Source organism: Engystomops pustulosus, chromosome 10, assembly GCF_040894005.1.
Source record: "Engystomops pustulosus chromosome 10, aEngPut4.maternal, whole genome shotgun sequence".
NCBI classification, from domain to species: Eukaryota; Metazoa; Chordata; class Amphibia; order Anura; family Leptodactylidae; genus Engystomops; species Engystomops pustulosus.
The window spans coordinates 104,007,667-104,020,272 of NC_092420.1; the positions used below are offsets into that span (position 1 = coordinate 104,007,667).

Here is a 12,606-nt window from a genome sequence, read left to right on the forward strand (position 1 = left end):
ATCCTGCCTTGTATCAGCGGGTCAGGCTGGTGGTGGTGGTGTCATGGATCCATCCTGCCTTGTATCAGCGGCTCAGGCTGGTGGTGCTGGTGTCATGGATCCATCCTGCCTTGTATCAGCGGCTCAGGCTGGTGCTGGTGGTGTCATGGATCCATCCTGCCTTGTATCAGCGGCTCAGGCTGGTGGTGGTGGTGTCATGGATCCATCCTGCCTTGTATCAGCGGCTCAGGCTGGTGGTGGTGGTGTCATGGATCCATCCTGCCTTGTATCAGCGGCTCAGGCTGGTGGTGGTGGTGTCATGGATCCATCCTGCCTTGTATCAGCGGGTCAGGCTGGTGGTGGTGGTGTCATGGATCCATCCTGCCTTGTATCAGCGGCTCAGGCTGGTGGTGGTGGTGTCATGGATCCATCCTGCCTTGTATCAGCGGCTCAGGCTGGTGGTGGTGGTGTCATGGATCCATCCTGCCTTGTATCAGCGGCTCAGGCTGGTGGTGGTGGTGTCATGGATCCATCCTGCCTTGAATCAGCGGGTCAGGCTGGTGGTGGTGGTGTCATGGATCCATCCTGCCTTGTATCAGCGGGTCAGGCTGGTGGTGGTGGTGTCATGGATCCATCCTGCCTTGTATCAGCGGCTCAGGCTGGTGGTGGTGGTGTCATGGATCCATCCTGCCTTGTATCAGCGGCTCAGGCTGGTGGTGGTGGTGTCATGGATCCATCCTGCCTTGTATCAGCGGCTCAGGCTGGTGGTGGTGGTGTCATGGATCCATCCTGCCTTGTATCAGCGGCTCAGGCTGGTGGTGGTGGTGTCATGGATCCATCCTGCCTTGTATCAGCGGGTCAGGCTGGTGGTGGTGGTGTCATGGATCCATTCTGCCTTGTATCAGCGGGTCAGGCTGGTGGTGCTGGTGTCATGGATCCATCCTGCCTTGTATCAGCGGCTCAGGCTGGTGGTGGTGGTGTCATGGATCCATCCTGCCTTGTATCAGCGGGTCAGGCTGGTGGTGCTGGTGTCATGGATCCATCCTGCCTTGTATCAGCGGCTCAGGCTGGTGGTGGTGGTGTCATGGATCCATCCTGCCTTGTATCAGTGGCTCAGGCTGGTGGTGGTGGTGTCATGGATCCATCCTGCCTTGTATCAGCGGCTCAGGCTGGTGGTGGTGGTGTCATGGATCCATCCTGCCTTGTATCAGCGGCTCAGGCTGGTGGTGGTGGTGTCATGGATCCATCCTGCCTTGTATCAGCGGGTCAGGCTGGTGGTGCTGGTGTCATGGATCCATCCTGCCTTGTATCAGCGGGTCAGGCTGGTGGTGGTGGTGTCATGGATCCATCCTGCCTTGTATCAGCGGCTCAGGCTGGTGGTGGTGGTGTCATGGATCCATCCTGCCTTGTATCAGCGGCTCAGGCTGGTGGTGCTGGTGTCATGGATCCATCCTGCCTTGTATCAGCGGGTCAGGCTGGTGGTGCTGGTGTCATGGATCCATCCTGCCTTGTATCAGCGGCTCAGGCTGGTGGTGCTGGTGTCATGGATCCATCCTGCCTGGTATCAGCGGCTCAGGCTGGTGGTGGTGGTGTCATGGATCCATCCTGCCTTGTATCAGCGGCTCAGGCTGGTGGTGGTGGTGTCATGGATCCATCCTGCCTTGTATCAGCGGCTCAGGCTGGTGGTGGTGGTGTCATGGATCCATCTTGCCTTGTATCAGCGGGTCAGGCTGGTGCTGGTGGTGTCATGGATCCATCCTGCCTTGTATCAGCGGGTCAGGCTGGTGGTGGTGGTGTCATGGATCCATCCTGCCTTGTATCAGCGGCTCAGGCTGGTGGTGGTGGTGTCATGGTGTTGTTGCTGACCATGTCCATCCCTTTATGAGCACAATGTACCCTGTAACATCTGATGGCTACTTTCAGCAGGATAATGCGCCATGTCATAAAGCTGGAATCATCTCAGACTGGTTTCTTGAACATGACAATGAGGTCACTGGACACAAATGGCTCCACAGTCACCAGATCTCAATCCAATAGAGCATCTTTGGGATGTGGTGGAACGGGAGATTCGCATCATGGATGTGCAGCCGACAAATCTGCGGCAACTGTGTGATGCCATCATGTCAATATGGAGCAAAATCTCTGAGGAGCTTCCAGCACCTTGTTGTATCTATGCCACGAAGAATTGAGGCAGTTCTGAAGGCAAAAGGGGGTCCAACCCGTTACTAGCATGGTGGACTTAATACAGTGGCCGCTGAGTGTACACATACACATCACATACACATCACATACACATCACATATACATCACATATACATCACATATACATCACATATACACACATATACATCATATACACATCACATATACATCACATATACATCACATATACATCACATATACACACATATACATCATATACACATCACATATACATCATATACACATCACATATACATCACATACACATCATATACACATCACATATACATCATATACACATCACATATACATCACATACACATCACATATACATCACATATACATCACATACACATCATATATACATCATATACACATCACATATACATCATATACACATCACATATACATCATATACACATCACATATACATCACATACACATCACATATACATCACATATACATCACATACACATCACATATACATCATATATAGAGATGAGCGAACATACTCGTCCGAGCTTGATGCTGGTTGGAGCATTAGTGTACTCGTAACTGCTCGTTGCTCGGACGAATACTTCGCCTGCTCGAGAAAATGGCATCTCCCGCCGTTTTGCTTTTTGGCGGCCAGAAACAGAGCCAATCACAAGCCAGGAGACTCTGCACTCCACCCAGCATGACGTGGTACCCTTACACGTCGATAGCAGTGGTTGGCTGGCCAGATCAGGTGACCCTGGGATAGACTAGCCGCTGCCCGCGCTGCTCGGATCATTCTGTGTCTGGATGCCGCTAGGGAGAGAGCTGCTGCTGGTCAGGGAAAGCGTTAGGGTGTTCTATTAGCTTACTGTTAGGCAGGAGTGATTCTACAACAACCCAACAGCCCTTCTTAGGGCTACAATAACGTTCTACTTTTTTTTTTTTTTTATTTGCAGCTAGTACCATATTGTGAGGAATTAGCAGGGAGACTTGCGACCGATGTGTTTAGCTCTTAGTGACGCACATATCCACCTCAAACACCAAAGTGGGAAAATTTATTAGGGGTTTGATTTCAATTAGGCACAGTCTGCCAGTTTCTTTTTATTTTACGTTTATTTTTTCATAACTCAGCGTCATCTCATCTGGCATAGTAGTGTGCTTTAATACTTGGCTAGAAAATAGCCATAGCAATAGGATAGCATCGTTTGGTTTTAAAAACTAAATAACACAAAAAAAAACTAAAAAACACAAAAAAACACAAAAAAAAGTTAAAAAAAAATTAAAGTTATAACTTTCATTTTCAAAATGTTTAACCCGAGGGCTAGGGGTAGAGGACGAGGGCGGGGACGTGGGCGTCCAACTACTGCAGGGGTCAGAGGCCGTGGTCCTGGGCGGGGTGAGACACCACCTGCTGATGAGGGAGCAGGGGAACGCCGCAGAGCTACACTCCCTAGGTTCATGTCTGAAGTTACTGGGAGAGCACTACTGGGAGAGAGTTACTACTCGTGGTAGAGCACTGTTGAGGCCAGAACAGTGCGAACAGGTGATGTCGTGGATTGCCGACAATGCTTCGAGCAATTTGTCCACCAGTCAGTCTTCCACGCAGTCCACCCATGTCACCGAAATCGGCACTCCTCCAGCTCCTGCACCTCAGCCTCCTTCCCCCCAGTCTGCCCCCTCCCAGGAAAATTTGGCATTTGAACCGGCATACTCTGAGGAACTGTTTTCTGGACCCTTCCCACAGTCACAAACCACTTGTCCTGCTGCTGCTGAGCAATTTTCCGATGCCCAGGTTTTCCACCGGTCGCAGTCTGTGGGTGATGATGACCTTCTTGACGTAGTGGAAGAAGTGTGTAAAGAGGTGTCCGACGATGAGGAGACACGGTTGTCAGACAGTGGTGAAGTTGTTGTCAGGGCAGGAAGTCCGAGGGGGGAGCAGACTGAGGGATCGGAGGATGATGAGGTGACAGACCCAAGCTGGGTTGAGAGGCCGGGTGAACACAGTGCTTCTGAGACGGAGGAGAGTCCTCGACCAGAACAGGTTGGAAGAGGCAGTGGTGGGGCCAGACGGAGAGGCAGGGCCAGAGCTGGTGCATCAGCGCCAAATGTGTCACGTAGTGAAGCTCCCGTGGCGAGGGCTCCTGCGGCGAGGGCTAGATTTTCAGAAGTCTGGAGGTTCTTTAAGGAAACACCGGATGACCGACGGACTGTGGTGTGCAACCTTTGCCAAACCAGGATCAGCAGGGGTTCCACCACTACTAGCTTAACTACCACCAGTATGCGCAGGCATATGAATGCTAAACACCCCACTCAATGGCACCAAGCCCGTTCACCTCCAGCCGGGCACACCACTGCTCCTTCCTCTGTGTCAGCTGATAGTCAGCCCCCTGCCCAGGACCCTGGCACAAAAACCCCATCGTCGCCCCTCCACGATCCTCCACAGCATCCACCAGCGTTCAGCTCTCCATACCCCAGACGCTGGAGCGGAAACGCAAATATAGTGCAACCCACCCGCACGCCCAAGCCCTTAATGTGCACATCTCCAGATTGCTAAGCCTGGAGATGCTGCCCTATAGGCTGGTAGAGACCGAGGCCTTTCGCAACCTCAAGGCGGCGGCCGCCCCTCGGTATTCGGTCCCCAGCCGCCACTACTTTTCCCGATGTGCCGTCCCAGCCCTGCACAAGCACGTGTCAGACAACATCATCCGTGCCCTGACCAACGCCGTTTCTGACAAGGTCCACCTGACCACGGACACGTGGACGAGTGCTGCCGGGCAGGGCCACTATATATCGCTGACGGCACATTGGGTTAACTTGGTGGAGGCTGGGACCGAGTCTGACCCTGCGGCTGGTCATATACTGCCGACGCAGAGGATTGCGGGGCCTACCTCGGTCCAGGTCTTTCAGGCCTACTATGCCTCTTCCTCCTACCACCCCTCCTCCACCTCTTCCCCCGAACTACCATCCGTGGGCATGGCGCCATCAGTCGCTAGCTCTAGGCACAGCAGCAGTGCCGTCGCTAAGCGACAGCAGGCGGTGCTCAAACTGCTGAGCCTAGGCGATAAAAGGCACACCGCCCAAGAACTATTACAGGGCATCACGGCGCAGACTGATCTGTGGCTGGCACCGCTGAACCTGAAGCCAGGCATGGTTGTGTGTGACAACGGCCGTAACCTGGTGGCGGCTCTGCAACTCGGCAGACTGACACATGTGCCATGCCTGGCCCATGTGTTAAATCTGATAGTTCAGCGTTTCCTCAAGACATACCCCAATCTGTCTGATTTGCTCACGAAGGTGCGCCGCATCTGTGCGCATTTCAGGAAGTCCAGCACAGATGCTGCCACTCTCAGGGCAGTGCAGTGCCGCCTCCAACTGCCCGCTCACCGACTGTTGTGCGACGTGCCCACGAGGTGGAATTCAACATTAACCATGTTATCCAGAGTTTACCAGCAGCGCAGAGCGATTGTAGACTGCCAGATGTCAACTTCCACCAGAACTGGTAGTCAGGTCAGTCAGCTTCCTCAAGTCTACAATGAGGAGTGGACGTGGATGTCTGATATCTGTCAGGTGCTGAGTAACTTTGAGGAGTCAACACAGATGGTCAGTGGCGATGCCGCCATCATCAGCCTCACCATCCCGCTGCTTGGCCTGTTGAAAAAATCTCTGATCAGCATGAAGTCGGAAGCTTTGCGCTCCTCACAAGAGACGGGGGAAGAAGATTCCCTTGTTGATAGCCAAAGCACCCTTAGGTCTGTTTCTCAGCGCATATCGGAGGAGGTGGAGGTGGAGGAGGATGAGGAGGAAGAGGAGGAGAATGTTGGCGAGACACAAGAGGGGACTATTGTTGAGTCCTTCACTGTTCAGCGTGTATGGGCAGAAGAAGAGGAGTTGGAGGAGGAAATGGACAGTCAGGCCAGTGAGGGGAGTGAATTCTTGTGCGTTGGGACTCTGGCGCATATGGCAGATTTCATGCTAGGCTGCCTATCCCGTGACCCTCGCGTTCAAAGAATTTATTCCAGCACCGATTACTGGGTATTCACTCTCCTGGACCCACGGTACAAGCAAAATCTTTCCACTCTCATCCCTGGAGAGGAAAGGAGTGTGAGAATGCATGAATACCAGCAGGCCCTGGTGCACAAGCTGAAACAGTATTTCCCTTCTGACAGCGCTAGCGGCAGAGTGCGTAGTTCTGCGGGACAAGTAGTGAGGGAGAGTAGGCGAGCAGGCAGCTTGTCCAGCACTGGCAGGGGTACGCTTTACAAGGCTTTTGCCAGCTTTATGTCACCCCAGCAAGACACTGTCACCTGTCCCCAGTCTCGGCAGAGTAGGGCTGATCTTTACAGAAAGATGGTGAGGGAGTACGTAGCTGACCATACCATCGTCCTAAATGATCACACAGCTCCCTACAACTACTGGGTTTCAAAGCTGGACATGTGGCACGAACTGGCGCTGTACGCCTTGGAGGTTCTTGCCTGCCCTGCTGCTAGCGTCTTGTCCGAGCGGGTTTTCAGTGCAGCTGGTGGCATCATCACCGATAAGCGTACACGCCTGTCGACTGACAGCGCTGACAGGCTGACGCTTATCAAGATGAATAAAGCCTGGATTTCTCCGCATTTCCATTCTCCACCAGGTGAAAGAAGCTCAACCTGAATAATTTATGCACTCCTCCTCCTCATTGTCCTCCTTCTCCTCCTCTTTGTACACTAAAGCAGAGGAAACTGGCTATTTTTTGACAGGGCCCACTGGCTCTAGCTATAGTACTTTATGCATTTAATTTTTCTGGAGGGCCACCTACCCGGTCCTCTGTTTTAAACAATTTTTGGGAGTGCCACATACAGGCACTCAATCTATTTCATTTTTCTGGAGGACCACCTACCTGCTCCTCTGGTTTGAAAACTTTTTTGGACTGCCACATACAGGCACTATCCAAATTAAATTGTCTCCATAGCAGCCTCCACACGTTGTCTCCATTGCTACCTCCAAAAGTCGTCCATATAGCTGCCTCCATACATCGTCCCCTTATCAAACGAGCTGTGTCAGGCCGAAATTTGGGTTGTTTTCATGGATTCCACATCAAAGTTGTTAACTTTGTCGCCACCCTGCTGTGTAATCCACAAAATATACTGGCAAACTTTTACCATTTACGGATATTATTTCAGCGCTTCTTGCGCATCTGTTTACATTCCCCTCACCCGCCATATCCCAAACTTATAAGAACGCTACTACACTTAACTTGGTGCAGGCTGGGACCGAGTCTGACCCTGGGGCTGGTCATATACTGCCGACGCAGAGGATTGCGGGGCCTACCTCGGTCCAGGTCTCAAAGGCCTACTATACCTCCTCCCACCCCTCCTCCACCTCCTCCTCCTCCGAATTACCATCCGTGGCCATGGCGCCATCAGTCGGTAGCTCTAGGCACAGCAGCAGTGCCGTTGCTAAGCGACAGCAGGCGGTGCTCAAACTGCTGAGCCTAGGCGATAAAAGGCACACCGCCCAAGAGCTATTACAGGGCATTCCACATCAAACTTGTTAACTTTGTCGCCACCCTGCTGTGTAATCCACAAAATATACTGGCAAACTTTTATCATTTACCAATATTATTTCAGCGCTTCTTGCGCAGATGTTTACATTCCCCTCACCCGCCATATCCTAAACTTATAAGAACGCTACTACACTTGATCTTATCCGAAAGGTTCTTAGAAGTGCTGTTTGGGGAGTAGCCTAGAGACAGGGGCTTGGATTGGCGAAAGCTCGCCTGGCAGCGGAGCGCCAGCTCCATCCCAAGATCCAACTAACATAGTTTTAACTGCAGCACCTTTAATCTACTACTAGTTCACTGCCTCCATACATCGTCCCCTTATCAAACGAGCTGTGTCAGGCAGAATTTTGGATTGTTTTCATGGCTTCCATGTTAACTTTGTCGCCACCCTGCTGTGTAATCCACAAAATATACTGGCAAACTTTTATCATGTACCGATATTATTTGAGCGCTTCTTGCTCACCTCCTTTGGTTCCTCTCTGTCACCCATTGGTTTGAAGCCTGAGTCCATTTAGGGTATGTCGCCATGACACTCTCTAGCCTGCTGCCGCTGCCTCTGCATGCCGTCCCCTATAGTGTCAGGGTCAATTATTGGATGTTTTAGATGCTATCTAGCCTCATTCTGTCACTCTGTCATGGCCATGCTGTTGCCCATAATTTTGGCATAATGGTGCGATTAAGCAGCCTCAGAGGCATCCATGCATGCTGCCCCTGCTGTTTCCTGTCCATTTCCGTGGTGTTTCCATCCTTTTCTGAGGTTCCCAGGTGTTTGGCCAAGCTTCCCTGTGCAGAGCCTTGGTCCCCTTGAAAAATGCTCGAGTCTCCCATTGACTTCAATGGGGCTCGTTATTCGAGACGAGCACTCACATACACATCACATATACATCATATACACATCACATATACATCACATATACATCATATACACATCACATATACAGTGTATACACATCATATACACATCACATATACATCATATATACATCACATATACATCATATACACATCACATATACATCATATACACATCACATATACATCATATACACATCACATATACATCATATACACATCACATACACATCACATATACATCATATACACATCACATATACAGTGTATACACATCATATACACATCACATATACATCATATATACATCACATATACAGCGTATACACATCACATATACAGTGTATACACATCATATACACATCACATATACATCATATATACATCACATATACATCATATACACATCACATATACATCATATATACATCACATATACATCATATACACATCACATATACATCACATACACATCACATATACATCACATACACATCACATATACATCACATATACATCATATACACATCACATATACATCACATATACATCATATACACATCACATACACATCACATATACATCATATACACATCACATATACAGTGTATACACATCATATACACATCACATATACATCATATATACATCACATATACAGCGTATACACATCACATATACAGTGTATACACATCATATACACATCACATATACATCATATACACATCACATATACATCATATACACATCACATATACATCACATATACATCATATACACATCACATATACATCACATATACATCACATATACATCACATACACATCACATACACATCACATATACATCACATATACAGCATATACACATCATATACACATCACATATACATCATATATACATCACATATACAGCGTATACACATCACATATACAGTGTATACACATCATATACACATCATATATACATCATATATACATCACATATACATCGTATATACATCACATATACATCACATATACATCACATACACATCACATATACATCACATATACAGCGTATATACATCACATACACATCACATATACATCATATACACATCATACACACATCACATACACATCATATACACATCATACACACATCACATACACATCACATACACATCACATATACATCATATATACAGCATGTGCACATCACATATACATCACATATACATCATATACACATCATACACACATCATATATACATCACATACACATCATATATACAGCATGTGCACATCACATCACATATACATCATATACACATCATACACACATCATACACACATCATATACATCACATACACATCATACACACATCATATATACAGCATGTGCACATCACATATACGTACACACAGATACATACAATACCAAATACAGCAGATACACATCATATGAAGGTGGTCCCCTACTTAAGACAACCCCTAGTTAAAGACAGACCACTCTGCCCCTGTGTCCTCTGTAATGAAGCTTTTTTAATAATCCTTGGTCCCATTACAGCAAAAAATTTTGAAACTCCAATTGTCACTGGGACAAAAAATTATTTTGTCTGCATCTACAATGATAAAATATACAGGTCCGACTTACATACAAATTCAGCTTAAGAACAGAACTACGGACCCTATCTTGTACATAACCCAGGGACTGCTTGTATACACACCCAATACCCCAGAGGCCGGGGCCCCCTGACACTGTGGGCCCCATAGCAGCTGCTGTGGCTGCTATCCCTGTAGTTACGCCCCTACTTTTGATCCGGACCCTGGAAAATTGGTACTTACCCCTGAAATCTCTCAGCATCGGCAGAAATGACTTTGGGGAATTGAATAGTGAGATGTTTGGTCTTTAGCATAAAAAAATAAAGTGCTCGGTGTATTATATATCAAAAACCATTTGCATCAAGCAGAATGCGTGTTACACCTCAGCGTGCGTGTTACAGCTCAGCGTGCACGTTACAGCTCAGCGTGCGCGTTACAGCTCAGCGTGCGTGTTACAGCTCAGCGTGCATGTTACAGCTCAGCTTTCGTGTTACAGCTCAGCGTGCGCGTTACAGCTCAGCGTGCGTGTTACAGCTCAGCATGCGTGTTACAGCTCAGCGTGCGCGTTACAGCTCAGCGTGCGCGTTACAGCTCAGCGTGCGCGTTACAGCTCAGCGTGCGCGTTACAGCTCAGCGTTCGTGTTACAGCTCAGCGTGTGCGTTACACCTCAGCGTGCGTGTTACAGCTCAGCGTGCGCGTTACAGCTCAGCGTGTGTGTTACAGCTCAGCGTGTGCGTTACAGCTCAGCGTGCGTGTTACAGCTCAGCGTGCGTGTTACAGCTCAGCGTGCGTGTTACAGCTCAGCGTGCGCGTTACAGCTCAGCGTGCGCGTTACAGCTCAGCGTGTGTGTTACAGCTCAGCGTTCGTGTTACAGCTCAGCGTGTGCGTTACACCTCAGCGTGCGTGTTACAGCTCAGCGTGCGTGTTACACCTCAGCGTGTACAACGTATTGGCTGCAGGAAACCTACTGCAACACACTCAGCTCTGCTTCATCTGCAATTCATTCCAAGTAAAAGAAAGTGACATTTTAACTTCAGAGTTCTATTTTTTGGTCACTTTGTGACTCCCAGAGTAAATTCATTCACCTCAATCAAATCCTTAGGGCACAAGAGACTTGGGTCTTACCTCAGCCACCACATGTAACTGTGCTCGTAGGGGAAGAAGCTGTTGGGGTCATCACAGCAGTATTTGAAGTCCTTAAATCCACAGCAATAAATGGCTCCCAGGTCACTATCCGCCCTCGGACAGCTAAAAGCCCCAACCAGCACCTTCTCAACAGTGGTGTAACTGGAGCAATGCGCACTCATAGTCCTCCTGGGGGCTTCACCAAGACGGCAGCATGAAAGGACCACAGTACATCCAGGGGGAGCTGAGAAATTCTGTTACCACCATCCCATGGATAGAAAGACGCCTGGATCCTGCATCTCCAGCATCAGGACCACAAGTGATGCTGCTCCCTCTATAGTCCCTGCCCTCCCCACGGCTGCTCTGTCTCCCTCTGGTGGCTGCAGGGAGCACGACAGCCATTACTGCTGATAGATCAAGACCAAGGGAACCATCACGAGAGGAAACAAGTGCACGGAAACCACTCTGGGGGTCATTTATCACTGATTTCTTTCCCTTGCTGCGGCTTATTCATGTAGTGTCCATGCCAGTATTTTGGTGGTTTCCCGACACTCACAACTTGTTCTGTTTTGGGTTCTTGTGAATGCGACACTTTTCTATTTTTCCTACGCGTTTTGTGGCGCAATTTTTGGCGCACAACCAGAGCAGCTATAAGTCTGTCTAGTCAGCTCTATTTCACCTTCATGAATGGGGAGACAGTTCTTGATCTTTTGGTTTGTGGGAAAAATCCTTAATCCCTTAAATCACAAACTTACAGACCTGCAGACTGGCCAAACTTCATGTCACACTGAGATCTTAGCCTTCACTAATCACTTACCAGCTCGTGTACATTAAAAGGTCATCCTAAAATTCTGCTTATGGACGCACAGCAAGAGATATTGTACCAGCGCTACTTACACACACAATCCCATAATGTAGGACTATCTTTATATTAGGATTGAAGCTTCTATGGGTAAGTCCTCACACTGCTGTGCTCTGAGTTCACTGCTCTGAGCTGCTCTACAGCACCTCCAGGGCCGCATCTGCCATCAGGCAGGATGAAAATCCTGAATCAGGCGGCAGATATCAGTGGCGGCAGAATGGCAGCCTGGATGATTTAGGAGGCAGCCCGTGACCTGATCTATCACCCAGCAGAAGTTCCTGCTCTCTTCTCCCCCTGCACAGGTCATGTACTATTTAGGATCCTTTTCGTTATCAGCCAATTAACCCCTCAAGCCACCATGATCTTCCCCAATGTTATGGGCAGCAGTGCATAAAGCCACCATGACGGTGTGGGACGTCATGACTTCTGTCTGTCACTCTGACAAAACGCAGGGTAACAGGATCGATCCTGTAGTTTCTGAG

General features: G+C 48.8%; 1 protein-coding gene across 1 annotated transcript in view; it reads right to left on the reverse strand.

Moving 5' to 3' along the window:
• SHISAL2A (shisa like 2A) overlaps positions 1-11,563 on the reverse strand; it is a 113,757-nt gene extending 102,194 nt beyond the window's left edge. The window contains exon 1 of the mRNA XM_072127312.1: positions 11,263-11,563. Coding sequence (XP_071983413.1) covers positions 11,263-11,444 — 182 coding nt within the window. The 5' untranslated portion in view covers positions 11,445-11,563. The remainder of the gene's footprint in view (positions 1-11,262) is intronic.
• Between the last annotated feature and the right edge of the window lie 1,043 nt (positions 11,564-12,606).